The sequence below is a fragment of the Patagioenas fasciata genome, chromosome Z (genome assembly GCF_037038585.1).
Source record: "Patagioenas fasciata isolate bPatFas1 chromosome Z, bPatFas1.hap1, whole genome shotgun sequence".
NCBI classification, from domain to species: Eukaryota; Metazoa; Chordata; class Aves; order Columbiformes; family Columbidae; genus Patagioenas; species Patagioenas fasciata.
The window spans coordinates 71,549,912-71,569,373 of NC_092560.1; the positions used below are offsets into that span (position 1 = coordinate 71,549,912).

Here is a 19,462-nt window from a genome sequence, read left to right on the forward strand (position 1 = left end):
TCTTTACAATATATAGTTTCATAAACGTATGTTAAATCATATCATATATGAGGAATATGTACAATAGCACGAGTATCAAACTCAACCATGCAGAATACAAATTCCACAAAACTTAGAAAGGGAAATGTTTGTTTTCTGTACAAATTATATAATTTCTTCTTATTAGTTGATATCACAAAGTCATTCACCTTGACTTTTTCTGTGGAAAAGTTTTGATTCATGGTTTCTGTTTCAGATCTTTTGTGAATCCTCGCAAATGAACAGATTTTGCACATTCTTCCAACATCTTTCCTAAAGGGAAAACTGCTTCCTTTGCACACAGCACTAAAATTAATTCGAAAAGTAAAAAGAAAAATCAGGGGGAAAAAATGGTCAACAATGACCTGATCATGCAAGTTCTCCTCATGTGGTGTTTGCTGGATGGCCACTGTAAACCTGGCTACTCACATGGGTGTTGAGAAGGCTGGACTGCTTCATACTCACCTCTCACACCAAACATGGACAATCAGGATAAATTTTATGGAGCTAATATCTTCCCAGCACAGAGGCTGTATACTCCTCTACAGCTGCATATTTCTGTTCAGGCTTGATCATTTTTAGCCAGTGCCTTAGCCCATTTTACATCCTCCCTCTACACTGGTGCAAGGGATGGGCAGTGGCCCCTGAACCCAACCCCCTCTCAGAAAACCTACGTATCAAATGAGAATAGCAAGGCACAGGAATGCAGTCAAAACCAGAGAGAATACATGGTCTACCAGCGTTAATCCTTTTTAATATTCTGCTTCACACCAGAGAGGGTTTAATTGTTTCTTAAATGGCTCTAGGGCTTCTGAACGAGCAAACCTGTCTAACAGAGCACACATTTATTTGAAAGAATCTTTGTAATAAATATTGATCTATCGTATCCATAGATCATTCTGGAAACACAGCAATCTCTCCTTGCCTAATTAAACTATGCTAATACGAAAATGCAGGCCAAGCCCATAAGGCACAACAAATCTACGGGAGCATGGAAATGCCCTGAAGTGGTGAGCTCTCGGAAGAGAGGCGGAGAGGAGCACGAACTCTGCCTGCATGCTAATGAACTCCACCAGATCCTAATCCAGACGGATGCAATTTAAATTCCCTTCCACAACTTCAGCCTCCAAGTCTTCTAACTAACCCTCAGCCATGAGATAAGCAACCACACAGAGGTGGTGGTGGCACAGCAGAGGTGACAAAAGGTAAAAGACTTATCCTTGCCACTTCTCTTCCCTCAGGATTTGAAGGTTCTGTCAGTCACTAAAGTAAACTCAGAGGGGTAATCAAAATGTAATTTACTTTATCTCCCCATGACATTTTAACTTCAACCCTGTAAGCATTCCTGGATTTAGGACTGGCAAGAATGTTTTAGTAATTGTAAGGCACGCATTTCCACAGACACGTGGCGGCGCTTAGAAGCATTTCACTCTCACTTGACATGGAGCTTTGTTAGATGTGGCAGACAATATTTCACCAGCTTGGCTTACTCTTTGCTCAGACAATCAGCTTCCAAGAGTTTTAGGCCTAATGGAAGTCTAACAATTTATAGCTAACTCCAGCACCGCCCAGACTCACAAGGAAACCATAGGACAGAATTGCTGGGCTTTATTCCTAGTGGCGCCACAGCAACCCAGCAGTGCTGCATTTCATTTTATGTAGAAGCCTGTTCCAAACTGTAGACTGGCTTCCCACAACCACTTCCCTTCAATTGTCTATAAGGATCTACAAATTCCAGTTCTGCAACAGCACTTCAACATTTCCCTAACATACAATGGAGTAGATCTGGATGGATTTTTCTGTTTTCAGTAGAATTACTCATAATTTATGCTTGTTAAAAGCAGAATTTCTCAAAGTGATGTAGTAATCACAATTTAAGACAAACTGCTGGCTATGTTTTGGGCATTTTGAGTGTTTTTCTTTGTTTTTTGGTTTTGTTTTGTTTTAATAAGTGGTAACAGACAGCTGCTCCCAGGGAGCATCCAAAGCCCTGCTACTTTGCCCACAATTACCTCGACTGAAAAGTACTTGAATGTCCATTTACCCATATTTGCATGTATCAAAAGGTTTTACCCATGCAGATGTATGCAGGTGTTCAGTGTCACAAAATGGTCCTCATGTTGTTGTTTGGTTTTGTTTTGGTCTTTTAATGAACTCAGAAATCTGAAGGAGTTACACAGATTGGTGAATGGCTAATCTCAGCTTTTTATCTTTAGTGTTATCAAGTTGAGTGATCCCTGTAGTGATTACTTTCTAACATCTGGCTGGTAGCTTATTTGAAGAGAGTTGGTGGCCTCATTTTGAATTCTGATGAAGACCATGCTGCATAAATCACTAATGTTATATTCCCTACTGGCACACTTGGCAAAGCAGTCCTCGATGGGAAGCTGAAGCACGACAAAAGGAATTAAATGTCATTATGTCCCTGCAACTGAATAATCCAGATCAGGGATTGTCCACAGCATCTGAGCGTGACACTCATAGTCAGTCTTTATGTAGTTGAGGGACGAAGTTGAGGACTAAATTTCAGGTCTCTTGATTTAGGACATATCATGCATTCTACAGTCAGTTAGAAAGCCATGATTTTTTTTGTTTGTTTTTCCTCCCGAAGAAAGGCAAAAGGCCACAGGGGGATTTAACTTGTATGAGCAGGTATTTTTAGACAGACAATACTGAAACGTTTTGTCAAACTACATGCTACTGTATTCCTATATTCCTAACAGGCAGTCATAGCACAGACTGAGACGGGAAAAACCTGAGGTACACTAAACTTGACAAGTGAGTCTGAGTCTACTTGCATAGGTCTAAGGTCTTTTATTCCACTCTGTGCACTAAATTCAGCATGGAAGGAGAGGCACTGCTATGTGTCTCAGTGTGATTATATTGCAGCTTCAAAACAGAGGAAGCTCAGGTCTGTTGGAAACATCCTGAAAACACCGAGAATACATGATCTGTAAGGCTGATTTTGCCAGATATATCTTACCGCATGTGTTAATTTATACACAAATGGAGCTATGTGTATAATGGTCTTTCTTTTCCCCCTACTGGCTATGCAAAGTTAATGTAGTGTTATGCATTATCATAAATTATCACTATCTGTGGTCTTCAAACTGAGACAGCTCTTGTCCTGCATGAGCTATACTCTGCTTTTCCTTCATTGACTACTATGAGAGATCTGAAGTCTGCTCAGCTCATTTCACACTGAGGGATTCATCTTTCACATTCAACAGAGTGGAAGTGCCTGAAATTTAAACTCCAAGCGAGATCTCAGAGCAAAATAGAAGCATATGTCTCACGTGAAGTACTACTACCCAAAACCAGTACAGAAGTATTCATTCTGACTTTAGCACGTGCTCGTCTACTGCACTGCAGTGAGTATGGACATTGAGAATGCCATCTACTGGCAAAATAAAGCACAAGGGAGCATAATTCTGTGGCAGGCAATTTCCAAATAAGGGAAAGGGTAAGAAAATATTATGTGAATTGTTAGTTTGTTCGGGTTGGTTTTTTTTTTTTTTTTTTGATTGCTTATTTCAAGTTTTTTAGATCAAGTAACTGAATGATATGAAGCTGAATTTTATGTAGGAATTTCAGCGGGACTTAGTTTTGAACCTGAAGAGTATTACTACAACTTAATTTTGTACTGGAAAATGATAATGTTTGAAAAAAATAACTGTTTAAAAGACAGAAATAATGAGAAAGTATGAATAAAGATGCAAGGCTGCAATTGTTCATACTTTCCTATGCTTTCTTTTATTTCACGGGATCTCAAAATTGACTCTCAAGAGTTCTTTAAATATTTGTGAATATAAAATATAAAGAGTCTAAACTTCTGACACTAAAATCTGAAAAAGCATCAAACCCTGCAGTGAATCTGTTTGTTATTGTGCTGTCAGCTACAGCAACCATGATTCCAAGCTTTACTCTGCCAATGTTGATTCAGTCATGAATATTCATCTCAGTGGAGAATATCTGTATTAACTCCGCTTACAAAGTAGCTGTTGTCCTAGCGGTATGGCAAGGCAGATCCACATAAGCTATATCTCTGCTGGTGTGAAAATACATTGTCTTTTTTTCCCCCAGTGATCGTTGATGAAATTTTTTATTGTGTCCAGGCTACACCTAGCCAACAGCCAGCTAATCCAGTCTATCTAATGAAAAGCAGTTGGTTTAGTATTGACCTAATGTTCTCTGACAGTGTCCCATCTTCGCAAATCAGTCAAACATGGAATTGTACAGGGAGTAATATTTGGTGGGGTTCAGCAAAGACTTTGGTCTAAATCTAATTTGATCATTGCCTAGATTAAGGTAACAATCACTGACAAAGAGACAGCAATCTGCTCAAAAGGAAGACCAACAAAAAGTTAGAAGTGTGAGAGGTAACATCCAAGATGTTTAATAGCAGAGAAAAAAAAAACAGAAGTAGGAGAAAAAAAACTACAAAACATCATTTGTGCATTTGTGAGCAGAGACATCCCTGACCACAGCTTTTTCTAAACTTTTATCTCAAAAAAGTAAACATTTCTTTGTTGTTGCTGTGGTGTGACTCCAAGAAAGGCAGCAGTCCTTGAAGTGCCAGTTCTGACAATATGCCATCCACATCTTACCATTAGATTACTGCCACTTACTGTGACACGTAGGTAGACTGCAGGAGGAACAGCATGTGGAAAGGAAGAAAAAGTGTCATCTAGGATGAATCCAAGCTTCTCTGTAGTCTTGAAAACATCCGCTAATATCAAGACTCAGCATTTCAGTCATTTTAGGAAAGCAGAAGGGAATAGGATACAACGTTTAAAATAAGCCAAAGAAACAAACAAACAAACAAAAAATCAGAAAAATAGGAAAAATCGTTTGGGATTTTAGTGTCAGAGTATAAAGTTTTTGTTCTATGCTTTGTCAATGCAAAAGCTGCCCTTGCAGAGACACCAAAACTCTCTCTGAAACATGGTAGTAGGATCCTGCCAACTCAGAGCTGTGGCGAAGCTACAGACTGGTGTGATTAGACCCTCCTAATGCTCTTCTGAGAGGCCTATCACTGAGATCACTCTGCTCCCAGGGGCTAAAGTCTGGGGCTGCACTGTCCTCGTAGAGGCACCAGCTTGTCTGGAGTTGGTGAAGTAGCTCTACATACATAGCTGCCTTGCACCACCACTCTTTCACTTCCAATGGTGAAAGCAAGCTTTTAGCATGGTCTCTTCTTTAAAAGTCATCCCTGCTTTTTTTGTGACTACAAGTCAAGACAGTAAGGAAGAAGGTATTATTGTGCCCAGACCAGAACATTGCACTGAACTGAACGTACCACACTACTACCCCCCTGAAAAGAGGCAGGCACTGTGTTAAAAACTCCAAGCACTCTAGGAAGGGCTGAAAAGCATGGGAGGACACAGGTGATTTTGTAGATGCCCAGCTGTCTCCAATAGAATCAGGGAAAAAGACTCAAGTTAGGAATGGACTGAAAGTTTGAGGAGCATCAACTCTGCAAGTAAAGTAAATCTCCAAGTTTCTTTCAGATTCTCTGCAAGAAACTGGTTCCTTGGCCTGGGATTTGCTTTCAGTTCAAATCAACTTAATTACAAAGGAAGAACACAGGCCGTTGATCAGTCTTAAGTCAAAACTATACTTTTTTTGGTAAGTACAGTTCTAATGCATCATTGTATTATGTCGTTCAGTGGACTGAACAATAAGTCTATACTGTTTAAGGAAACCTGAATGCTTTTCATCTCCTCTTTCCTGTCATTACTGCCTGTGAATGGTTGTGGAACACCCACACCCATTAGCATAGCCCAGTAAATGAGTTTCCCCCACTCAACAGCTCCTCATAACAGAATAATACTATCAGATCCCCTTGTTCAACACAAAATGAGAATGTCAGCAAGGTCTCCTTCCACGTGATAATCCTCTACTTGACATACAGTGACATTATCCCACCAAAGCTGGAGACAAATTTTAATTCTTCCTGTAATTACAGGCTTCAACAGTTATAGAGGTTTGTTAGATGCAGAGTAACTATTCCCACTAGGGACTCTTCAAGAATACAATTGGTGCAGGCAGACTATTTATGCATTTGAGATAGTGCTATGATCAAAGGAGCCCATTCTGACTTTTTTAAAGAGTCATTTAAATATTACACCATCTCCATTTGGATTTCTTTTTGGTGACTTCCATGACTTCCATGTGCTGTGTTGAAAGGTGGCATGTTTTTCATTTGACCCAGCAATGTATATTGTAGGACACAATAGAAGGCAAATTAAAAAAAAAAAACACACACACATTTCAAGCTTTTTTATACATAGTAGCTTGAAATGTAATAAGAATGGCATTCTGTAATACAATTATTGAAAAATGTACAGAAAGATTAAAATATATGAAATTGCTAGGAAATGTTAGATGTACAAAAACGTATTTAGTATTGAAAAATATTTAAATCTTCCAAGTCTAATAAACTTAGAATCTGAGCTTTGCAGTTACTATGATAAGATTGAAAAACTCAGTAGTCCTAGACAAATTACTATAAAAAATGCCATTAAATTATTAGCTTGCGACAAGCATTAAATCCTATCCAGAGATACTCTGGAAGGCATTGTCTTCTATATCTATTTAAAGTACTGGTCACATAGGAAATATTTTTTTATTCGTATTTTTTCAGCCTGTCTAAACTCTGAGCAGGTTCTGGAAGACCAAGAAAACTTCAGGACACAGTCTGAGGTTAAGAAAGCATGCTCAGTGGCCATAATGCCCATGCCAGGGTGTGTACTGGATGTTTCAAAGTCCCAAGATCAGAAGCAAGAGCCCTCTAGTTGGTGTGTCTTCTTAGGGTTCTGTCAAACTTCACCTTACATCCCAGAAGTTCAGCAATGGTGCCAGCCAAAAAAGCATGGCTTGAACAAAAAAAGATAAAAGCAAGACTTCCCTCACCCCTGTTTTAATATTTTTTGTAGTCTGCCTTGTCTGTCACAGGTATCTGGGGAAATTTTCATTATGCCAATTTCCTCAGACCTACAAGGATCCAGGAAACGTCAATCCTTTCATAAGGGTCTTTTGAAAGGACTCATCCAAGACTGGAGTCCTGTTCTTGTTAATGGATACACATATAAATATTAAGAAACAAGCCTTTCTTGAAGAGTCTACTGGCTCTGACTGGGATGGACTTAACTTTCTTCACAGCCACCAGTAAGGTGTTGTGTTTTGGATCTGTGTCTAGAAGAGTGCTGGTAACACACCAATGTTTTGGCTGTTGCTGAGCAGTGCTGGCACAGCATCAAGGCTTTCTTTTGCCCCACTCTGCCCACCAGTGAGTAGGCTGCGGGTGGACAAGAATTTCAGTGGAGACAGAGCTGGGACAGCTAAAGCAAGTTGGCCAAAGGGATGTTCCATACTGTATGACAACATGCTTGAGAACAAAACCTGGAGTAGAGGAAGGAAGTGGGGGTTTTAGTTTCCAAGGTGGCTGTTCTTCAGAGACTGGCTGGGCATTGCTCTGCCTGTGTGATGTGATAAGTGATTTCTTTTGCTTTGCTTGTTGTTTTTTTTCTCTTCTTTCCTTCACTTATTAAGCCATCTTTACCTTGACCCATTAGTTTTCTTGCTTTTGCTCTTATGTCTCAGGGGTGGGAGGGGAACCCAGTTCACCATAAAGAATTTCAAAGACCTAGAAAAGCTCATTTGTGATCCAGGACATGGAAGCCAAAGCTGGGATCAGTCTTTTTTCCAGAAGAGCTGTAGAACTGCACTAAAACTGAGACAGCTTCCAAAGGCTGCTTTGGCAGGGGAGAGTTTACTTCCAGGTGAAAGTCTCTGTACCTCATTAGAATCACGTAGAGATTACATAGACTCAGAATACAGCTTATCTCATTGGAAGTGGGTTTTTTGGCTGGTTGGTTTGGGTGGGATTTTGTTTATTTGTTTTACATAAAACCCTCAACTTACCAGAGTTCTGATGGGCAGCATCTCCCACAAACAGGAGATTAGGACATAGGGACAGAGGACAGTGACTCATCTCACCACTACAGAAAAGCTCTCAAGTACCAAAATACATAAAGTTACAGCATTAAAATAATACTGAAATTCACACAAATTTGTTTCTGAATTGGTTATTATTTTAATATTAAAAAAAAAACCACTTATTTTTGTCTTGTATCTGCAACTGGTTTTGAATCATGAACAGACCAATGCCCACTAGTAGAGGAAACAGGAACCCGAAGACTCATGTTCTTGCATTCCTGAATCTATGCTGCACATACAGACAGCATGCAAAGCCCAGCTCATCCGAACCACTGGCTTTTCTTCTCAACTGTGGGAACAAATTGTCACCAGCAATCATAAGCCAGAAGTAACCATCATGTCTTTTTGGTGGGACCATCTGGGGGTTTCATGTAAGAGCATGGGCCTTTCCTACAGAACCATCCAGATTTCCATTTGTGACTATTACTGACTAAAGTGTGTATTCCCTATCTACTCATAAGGACTGTGAGGTACTATGAGACACTCGCAGCAGCACACAGACAGGGGCACCTGGATCTGCAGCCAGCACTAATACACCTCTTGCATTTGTCTGTACGAGGTAGATGACAGCTGGAGCTCCTCATGCTGTTGGAAGGCTGATAGCACCAGCCACAGTGGAAACTCTCATTCTGCACTTGGCAACAGGGGTGAACATGTGCTCCCCATTCCACCCAGAGACAAGCAGTCACTCAACCCTCTTCCCTGGGTCTGGTCCTATTACTGAATACTGTGGTGCAAATAGAGCACAATTTTCATTTGGCTAGAAAGAAGATAAAATGTTCACTTTCTCCCTCATTGTGTGAACATTTGGTCCTTGTTCTACCTTAAAAGTACTAGATATTATATCCTCTAATCCAAAATCCAATCCAATTATTTTAGCAGTCTTTGTATCAAGTTTTTTCTCATTATGAAGTCCTGTTACAAACATTTAATATTTCTCTAAAGTGATTCAAATTGTACCAGAAAGAAGCAGAAAACAAGGACAACTTTTTTTAAAAGCAAGTCTCAAAAATAAGAAAAACATACATTCAAGAAAAATATTGCCCATGACAACCAGAATCTAGATTTTGAAAGTGGCAATGATGTTCTGGTTACACGTTTATTATAAATCCATGATGTAAGAGATGTGAGGTAGGTCATCTGTAAATGATACTGGGCAAGAGTCAAAAATAAAATATCATTTAAGTCTTCAGTTTCTGACATCATACATAGACAAAATGTTAGGTAAGAAAGATTGAGCAGTCATGTTAGGGTCTAGTTAAGAATTATAATTCTGTAAGCTTCTGTTAAACAACACTTAACAAAATAACCCTTGTGAATATGCCATTAGGTATGCTAAATTGTCATTCTAATAAAGAGGAATGGGGATGCAAATTTCATAATGAAGTTAAAATTTTATCATTATTCACAACTAACTTAATCCCATTTCTCTGGTAGCTGCCTTGCACAGACCAAAAACCTTTTCCCATGAAATGTGGGCTATTCTAAGACTGCTGAACTGATTGTAGATACTTGTGATCCAAGACATTTAAAAATAACCTCTCAGTCATTTTGCCGATTCACTCCAACAGCTTAGCATCGGCAGGTACTGATGTTTTGGCAGAAATGTAAATTCATGCTAATTTTCTTTGAAATCATTCCTAAAAGAACAGAAATGGAAGTCAGTGCCAAAATAATTGTCACATAAGTGCAACAACTTATTCACTGAAAACAAAACAAAACAAAACAAAATAAAATAAAATATTAAGTCACTTACTAATCCATCTCTGGAATTTTCGTTGATGCTGAGCAAGGAAGTCTTTGACAATTCATGCATCCGAACATATAGGCTGTTGCACTGTAACCCTCTCCTGCACCACCAAAATCCTAGCATCCCACACACCAAAGCTTGCGAGTGGACCCCAGCCCATTGCCCTCACGCTGTGGGGCAGCCCCACGGCTTTGGCTCTGGACCGCTGGCAGCAGTGCCCCGCAGGGACACCATTCACAGCCACGACAGCGTGAGTCAGCTCTATTCCCTATTCAAGTCCTGTTCTGCCTCCATTTTCTCTCTTCCAAGGCACAAATACTTTGAGACACAAAAAAAAGTCTGTTAGCCAACTGAAATTAACCTCTCCAAACATATAATGAGCTAAAATGACTCCACTCAATAGCTATTACAATCCTAATAGCTGAAAACTCATATTTAGAACATGTCCCTAAATGTGTATACCAGACTATTTTAAATTTTAAGCAAAATTAATTCCTAGGTGCGTAGTGCTGGTGCTCTGACACCAGCTAAAAACTTCAGTCTTGACTTGTCCTCTCTTTTCATGTTCATTTTAAGTGATAAGTACTTGAGCAAAACTTATGCCCTCTTACTTGACAAATCTTTATGAATGGCAGTTTTCAGTAAGACAGCACTAAAAGCACGCCCTTTTGGATTTTATCAGCAGCTCCACAAGCTCCCATTGCAAGCTGCTAGGTATGATATTAACTGAGTTTAGATCTGCTTTAACAAAGGTAATGGGACTATACACCACTTTGGCAAAGTACAAAGCTCTAGGTATTGATGACCCTTGATGACCCGATAAAAAAATTTTCCTCAGGATACTAACAGTCCTGAACAGTAACTTTTGAAATGGTAACTTCCAGAATGAAAGTTGTTAAGGGTTATGGGTGTAACAACAGTTTCAGATAACAATGACCTTATTTAGGAAGCCTGAAGAAGGCAAGCCTACAGCTAATGATGCAGGTGGTTGCCAAGGGGACACCAAATACATCTTATGCTTTGCCAAGGTCCCCTTGGCTATGGGCAGGCTTGTAAAAATAAAGCCTTGGGCACAGGTAAGGAAGGATTGAGTTAAGCCAGTGCAGTCACCAGTTGCTGAGTTATGGGCAATGGGAGACCTCCTGGTACTGGTTAGAGAGAAGACATGTCTTCCACAGGTACATGCTCTTCATACCAACAGGACAAAGTATGAAGTAGCCACAGTGCATTGGTTGAGCAGCCTTTCTTAGAAGGTCAAGGGTGAATAGCTACTGAACAGCTTGAACAGCTATTTAAATAACAAAAAAACCCCAACAGATTTCATCTAGACAAGGGCTTGAATATGCACCAACGCAACAGTCAAGTGTCCCCAGGTGGAAACTGAGGGACAAAACAGCAGGTGTGGAAGCCTTGCAAAAGGGCCCTCAATGGCTTTACACTCCCACACCGCTGCCCCAAAACCTATTCACTTGGTCTCTTGTGAAGCTGCTTTATGCAGCTGAAGCTTTTTTTTTTTTTAAATTAAGATTGGTAGATACAGCTGCAATTTCAACAGAGCTTTTCACAAGTCTCTCCACTTGTTCTGCCTCACCACCAGATACACAATTCCGTTTCCAGCATGTACATGTTACAATTCATTGTTTGAAGTTTTTGTCCTTGTGATGTTAACATAAGATGGAAGTTATCAGTACATGACAGAAAGAGAAGAGGCAAGCACTGGAGTACCCATTTTAAGTCATGTTGCCTGTTGTCTTGGCAACCAGTTACTAAGCTCTGTTACTCATTTTTCACCAGCACCTGATAGCAACATTTCTGCAAGATTTGGTATTATTAATGAGACTGCTAACTCAGCTGCTTTACAAGGTATCAGAAAAGATCTGTTGCCATTTCCATTCTGAATCCTATTTTTCAGGAATCATAAATCATCCATGAATTGCCCAGCAACCAAATATAGGATGCACAAATACCACTGACAATCCATTCCCTTCAAAAGAGCACAAACAGACTGTTGGGCTCCAGTCGTGCTTCCTGCAGTATCAATATGTGCGTTGCTATTCACTACGCAGGGAAAAGGATGAAACCTCACATTCCTCAAGTGAAAACACACAAATGCTTTGACAGATATATTCTCTCACATGCCCCTCCTTCAGCATGGCAGGTGTATGGCATGGGGACAGGGTTGGCCCCACTTCCTCCAAGGTTCCTTTTGGAGAAAAGTCTTGCCCTTCATATTGCTGCTGTGTGTAACCTCAAGCTTCTCAGGGAAGCATACAAACACGTACTGAGCCAGCACTGCAATTACCATAATTAAACATGATAATCAGGCTTCAGTTAGCAGTCAGACCTGACTACACCGAGAGCCGTGCAGACACAAGAGATGACTCTGCCCCTTCCTCAAGCGTAAACTGTCCTTATGTGGGACTCACACAAAGAGTTCAGTCTCAAAGGACTGAAAAAAAGGCTGGTTTAATTACATTCCACAGACTCCCCTGTCACTTTGGATGAATACTTTCCTTGGACAAAGGATCACCTAGTTACCCAAATTCCACAGAATGTCTGAGTTTGGGACCATAGGGGAATACGTACTTAGAATCATCCCTTTAGTATGAACATTGACCATTTCACTGGTTGAACACTCAACATTCAACCTTTGGGTGTTGTAACAGAAATCAAACATTCTGACATTTTATTAACAAGTGGCAACAAAAAAACCCTTCTCCCTTCCAAACAATAGAGAGAATACAAAGGAGCCTCATGCAGATTCAACATCAGAGAACCACGGAGAGAAACTAAAATAAATGATCCTCTGATCTGTGCAGTGAGATTCTGGAGGTGCCAATGATCCTCCCCACAAATATTTTAGGCAATAAATCATTCAAGAAGGCTATCTTTATTCCCGGATGCTCCCTTTATCCAAGTTCCAGGCTCCCTTAATGCTCTTTCAACATAGATTTTGGAAGTTTGTTGTTTAAAGATTGAGCAGTGGTGGAAAAAAACATTCATTACTGATTGTCACAGGGATGCTGATGAATTCCAGTCAGATACAATTAAGCTGTAATTCAACACAATGATAGACTAAACAGGCAAGTCCAGAAAAACAAGAAAAAAAAAAATCAACCAAAAATACAATTCCTAGAGAAAAATTCCTAGACGATTCTATAATCTTTCTGTTGGAAAAAGGAGTGCATAATCTTATTTTATCATATGAAAGCAGAATATTTGATTTATTTTAATTCATGCAATGATATCAGGAAGTGTCATCTAAACAAGATAGAAACAGATATTAGGCATGCTAGAATATTCTTTGCTAAAGGAGAGAAGCAGGATCTTTTTTCTCTCAGCAGTTTTGAAGGAAAGCACATACATGTTAAAAATGGGATGCATTGTATCTTTCATTCCTTAAAGATAAATTCTGCTAATCCCACTTATCAGAATAGCTTATCTGTAAAACAAAGCAACTAGGGTCATTGAGAAGTTCAACTGGCTTCATGACATTTAAATTAAAATTAAATATATGTATTCCAGGCCTGAATTTACTTCCATGTGACTGAGGAATTACATGCTTTGACTTTAAATCTTCATACTGAGTATTGTTGTATTTGTTCTATTGCTTTTCAAACCAGTGGAAGAATCATAGAGGTAGATAGTTTTTCCTTAACTCTGGCAATGTTTTACCATCTATAAATATGGGAAGATACACCAAAACCTGCTATAACTTATGCTGCCAAAGGAAGAATCAGTTACAGAATACATTTCAGTACATTATTCAAAACCATCAGGTCAATGCTGTCATGCTACCGAGACATCAGGATCTCTTTGTCAACAGTGTATAGCCACTGCCCCTAGGAATGTGATGTAGTAGCATGATGCATTTCATAGCCCTTTTCCACCACACTTACAAGATCTTCCCAAAGCTGAAATTTATAACACTCATCAGTACCAGGTTGTACTACTCAATGTGCACATGGCATGGTGATTTCACTAATGAAAGAAACCCCTACTCCTTTGATAATGTGATTCATTTTTACATTAAAACAGTGATTTCACTGTTGCTCACTCAGCATTTGTGTTAAAGTAATGAGATGTTAAAAAACTTACCAGTTGATTCCCATGCAACCAGAACAAAATCAAAGTTTATACTTCACAAAACTGGGGTTTTTTTTGTTTTGCTTTATTGTATGAATCCTCTAAAGGAAGGACAGGCTTGAAGAAAAGGCAGCAAAAGAGATTTAGTCTTATGAGCTACGCAAATTTCTAATTTCCTCATACAACCCAAAGAAAGTTCCTGTGGGTATAGGCAGACCCTCCATCCCTTACCTTTTCAAATCAAGAAAGAGAATTAAAGACCTTTGGGAAGAACACAAGGCTTGAGCTGCACTTGCGCAACAGTCCTGATTCCATTTCTGGTTCTATCAAACTGTAGAGCTAATCTTTACAGTTAGTTTTTGTATGTTTTCTACCTACCACAATAAGCTACAGTCTCTGGGACTATTAGATTGGTGCTACATAGAGAAACCATTCAGCCGAGAAGTGAGTTTTGCTTAGCTTTAATGTGGCCCTAAAATCTAGTATCTCCTACCAAATGCATCATGGTGATGTCCATGAAGCTAACCTAAAGGGCTGATTATGTTTAGGTTGTGAGAAAGTTAAATCAAATTATAATTTTCTACTTATATTTTAAAATAAAGGAAAAAACATATTCATTGTAAAGAATCACAAATGAAAGTGGGCCATACAATTCTAGAACATATTTATTAATACTGCCCTTAAACCAACAAAACACCTTTGCCAAACACTTCCCAAAACTCACCTCGAACTTCAGGAGAGAATCGAGCTGAATGGCGAGAGACAAAAAGTTTCAGTTCTTGATCCAAGTTGCATTCGACCAAGTTTGTGTCCCATGATCGGATTCCTAAAATTCAAAATACAAAACACATCTAGCTTGATGCATGAGCACTGGAAGTTTTAACTTTGCATTCAAGCTGTTTGCTTAGTTCTAAATTCCAAACCCAGCTTCTCTTCTTTTCAAGGTATATAGCTATTTTTTGAGTGCTGAGTGCTCAGAAGGAACTGTCTGGACAAGAACAAGTCACAAACCAGAGGAATTCTCTTTTACAAAGGGTGACCATTCTTTAAGGCCCCAGCTTTGAGACTGCTGGTCCCACATCCTAGTAGCCACATTACGACAATTACTGATGTCCCTGAATTGACTTTAAAATAGCAATAGACTGACTTACAAAACTGAAAGGGTGAATCATTCAGAGAACAATTTAGTCACATTGCAGAACCATTTTATTTGTCCCTCTGAGGAAAAAGGACAGCATCACCTAGCATGTTGCAAATTAATATTTAAATACAAAGTCATAAATTTCTGACTTCTTCACACAAAAGCTTTGAAGCATCCCGTATTTTAAATTAAAATTTAAGTGATCTTTTATTTATGAATTATCAAAATTCTAGTTTTGAGATTTAAAAATGCTATGCTTGATCTTTTTTTATTTAAAAGCTGAAGAGCATGTCTATATTCCCTACCATTTTCCCCCCCAAGCTACTTAGAAATTGAAACACATGACACACATGATCAAAAAATAGATTAGCTCAAAATACATCTTTAAGACTGAAATTTCATCAGGAAGGGAAAAAAAAAAAAATCATTGCAGCCAAAAGAGAAATTTATAGTTGCCTTCCATATGATCTTGATGACAAAATTCAAAAACAAAGCAGAAAGAAGAAACTATAAAAAACACACACAGAAAATAAAAAACCCAAACCAACCAACCAACTAAACAAAAAAAAAAAAAAAAGCCACCACAGGAGAACACACTTAACATTTTTCTATAACTTTCTTGGTTTTAAATTGTTCTGAAAAATCTTCTAATTTTGAAAAACAATGAGCAGGCTACTGCACTACAGGCAAGTCGAGGCACTGCTGTGGTTTTGAGCACCAACAGCGATTTTTTGTTTGTTTGTTTGTTTGTTTTTTCCCTAAAGGAAAGTCATTAGACTTACACAAATTAGCTGGCAAATGCAGAAGGGACTGCAGGTGGGGAAATGTCTGGCAGCCCCTCCCCACCTGCCTCCCCGTGCCTTTGCATCAAATTGTTGAGTTAAATCATTTTGGGGTTTGGCGAGGCGATGCCTGAAGAGGTGTGTGGCCAACCCCTCACTGCAAGACTGGCGTTAACATTCCTGCTAGTAAATCTGTCAGGTTTCAGGCTACGGATGTTACTGTCAACACCACCTCCCATGCTATATTCTCCTTCAAGCAGTGGAAGCATCAGGACTCAGGCTGGCAGAGGCCATGTTGTAGGGCTGAAGGATGACGAGGAGAAAGTGAGAGGGAAGAGGAAAGTAACCAGATCTGCAGTGCTGGTCTCCCACTGCAGTTCTGGGCAGGTTCTCCATGCAAATAGGAACATCTGCATTTCAAGAGCCTGAAGCATGGAGAATTCATGCAGGGCTTTTCGTTGTCAGCAGCCCAGTCCAGGTAGGAGTGTGGTTACTACTGGGATATGCTACCAGCTACTAAGTAGTTGCTATTTGAAACTCTAAATACATTTGGAAATACAGTACTACCTGTGTGTTTCATAACCCATCGAGAGAAAAATAACTGAATTACCAGCCACCTCCACTTCCTGACTGATGCATCATTTTTCAGAGGCGTAAGTAGTGAGTCTCTTCCGCAAGCCTCCTTATTTTCATTTCTCAAAAATATCTTGGCCACATGGTGCATTTTTTGGGGGTAGTTTTGGCAGGCAAATACAGCTCAGCAAGCTTTAATGTTTTCCAGGTGTTCAGATATTTGAGAGCAAGAAAGATGATATAATACCACACATGTACAGCACATATGAAACTATGACTAGTAAACCGACATCAATCATGAAGTTGAAATATTTTAATGAATGAGTGCTTAACTTCAAGAAGCTAGAAGATGAACAGCTCACCAGCCTCTGATAGCAAGCTTGTGTGGGGAGCATACAAAGCTTTCTGGAGGTCAATTGAACAACATGGACTATGATTCAGCAGTGTTGCTAATGACAGGGCCTGTCCATCCTCCCTAGCTGCTTTTGCTGTGAATCCAGACTAGCTGTAGGGATAAAATTCTGCTTGGGTGTAATCAAGGCTCCTGAGCCAGGCAACATCCAAAATGCAGGACTCAATGCAAAATACATGGGCCAGGGGTGTGTGGGAATCATAGTCATCCCATGCACATAATAGACATAGAAGATGAAGCTGGGATTTGGATAGAGTATCCTAAATCTGCAGCTGCATGATTCAGCAGTCTGGATGCAAAAATTATACATGTAAATTATAAAGTAGCATAATGTATTATATACATTATATAAAAAAATCAGGTTTGGGCAGAACGGAGGTAAACCTGGAACTAAAATCCAAGGTCAATCCAATGATGTAGATCAGTAACAACATGAATGTAATTACTGGAAGCATGGCTGAACTGGAGCTATTTCTTTCTTTCTGCAGTCTTAGGAGTGCAGTGCCACTAGACACCAGACTAATCAGACAGCAGGCAGGGCACACCCAGTAGCATCTGCCAAACCAGTGGAAAAATCTTGAAGGTCTCTTCACTCTCCCTTTTTGGTGGATGGTGGGTTGGAGGATTGCCCCCTTAGCAAAGTCACATCCCTAATGTTATTACTTAAAATGCATCTCGCCATGCCATTTCTTCTTCATAATATATTAAGAAATGACTCTGCATTCCACCAGGTTACGTAGCATCACGCCACTGATGTGTTATCAGCAGATGTTTTCTTTGACACGTTGCTCTGCAGTTTGGCGCATGAATCCACAGTATTCAGTGATGGTACTTGGAAGACGTACCAGAGAAGACAGTGAGGCAGAGTTATCAAGAACCTAAAACACATTTAAGGCTTTGTTGAGAATAAAGGTTGAAAGAAACGAGATTTTTCCAGACTACAGCACACTTTCCAAAGAGGATATCAGTTGAGCCCATATTTGCCTCATGCAGATAGAGCTTCAGACTGCCAGTATAGTCACCCAGAACAATGCACCTCAAAATTTCATCAAGTTTTTTTTGTTTTCCTAGCAAGCAAAATCTGAATCAGATTGTCTGACACCAGGAGGAGTGAGGTGACTTCTAATCCAAAATGCTGAATAAAAAGGTCAAAGTGTTCCCTCTGAACATCTAAAACTGTAAGTGGGTGTTATGGTTAGTGGCAGTAGGTAGCAGCAACAGAGCTATGCAGCAGCAACCGTACAACAGAAGCTTCAAGAAAGGACTCAAGACCATCTCTTCAGAGGAAGGATGACATCAGCTGTCTTGAGGACAGTTTTATCCATTAGCTCTATAATTTTTAATAATTTAATTGAAACACAGCCAGTTCACTTCTGGTCCAACTCAAAATTAGATAGAATTAGGGAAGTGCAATGCTGAAGAGGGTCTGAATGACAAAGCATCTGCCTCAGTAGTTCTCCCTAGGAGACAATGGTAGCAATAAAGATGAACAGGTCATGGTATAGCTGGTTAGCTGTGATGAGGCAGCCCTTTACCACAGTCATAAAAAAGACGTACGAGAAATAGCCGACTAAAATAACAGTGCCAGAAAAAGCAACAATAGAGACAAATGAAGTCCTAGCTGGACTGCTGAACCACACCTACATGACAAGGCTGCTACCAACTCCCCATTCCAGGGTCTCTTCCTCTCCTCTGACAATGGCAGGTTTTCAAAATCTCTGCTTTCACCAGCCCAGAACAAAAATATGTTACAAAATCAGTTATCAATTGACTTTAACACAATATAGTGTCTGACAATAATTTTCTTTGTGCTTCATAACACTATTATTGCAATGAGGTTGTTTTTTTATTTTTTTTTTCCCTCCTGCATTCTATAGTACCAGAAACCAAAACAGGAACTTATAAAAGTGTCATTTCACTTGCAACACCTTTCTGTATCACCATTTCAAGGAAAGGACAAGTAAACAGCAAGTCAAAGCAGCCCGTAGCCAGACAATAATGAGGCTGAACACTCAGGTATTAGCGTCGTTACTCACATGGTTTTTCTTTATTGAAATATATGTATTTGCATATAAAGCTTGGATCCTGAAAAATCCTCCAGCCGAGAGAAAAGTCTCACAGCTCAAAGTTAGACACAAAGGCAGGGCTGCGCTCCCGCTCGGGCAGCCTTTGCGGCGAGGAGGAAAACGCCCCGCATCCCACCGGTTTGGTTCGGTGTCGGGGACGAGGGCTTGCGGGGGGCAGCCGCCCCACAGCCGCAGCCCCATCCCCATCCCCATCCCCATCCCCACCCATCCCATCCCATCCCATCCCATCCCATCCCCAGCCGCGTCTGCCGCCGGTGCCGCAGCCGCCCTTTGTCCGCTCCGGGCTGCCATAGGGACCGCAGTGCGGACTGCGCCACGCCCACCCGCCGGTGCCTTCGGGCAGACGGGCTCGGCGGCGCCGCGGGCGCTGCGCTCCCGCCTCGGCCCCTCCGCCCCAACAATGGCGGGCGGGGGTCTCGCTGCCGGGCTGCACACCAGCCCGCTGCGGCTCTCTGCGCGGGGCCCGGCCCGCAGCCGTGGCTCCGCAGTGTCCGCACCCCACCGGGGGAGGATGGGGCGGGGGCTGGCTGTGGGGGCGCTGCGGCGGGACCCTTGGGGAATAAAGAACCGCAGACCGCGACTTGGCGGCTCGTCTGCTCGTGCCCCGAGCGG

General features: G+C 40.6%; 1 protein-coding gene across 1 annotated transcript in view; it reads right to left on the bottom strand.

The window, feature by feature from the left end:
* The window catches only part of MAP1B (microtubule associated protein 1B), a 70,246-nt gene that overhangs the window by 50,379 nt on the left and 405 nt on the right, over positions 1–19,462 (bottom strand). The window contains exon 2 of the mRNA XM_065861328.2: positions 14,580–14,681. Coding sequence (XP_065717400.1) covers positions 14,580–14,681 — 102 coding nt within the window. The remainder of the gene's footprint in view (positions 1–14,579; positions 14,682–19,462) is intronic.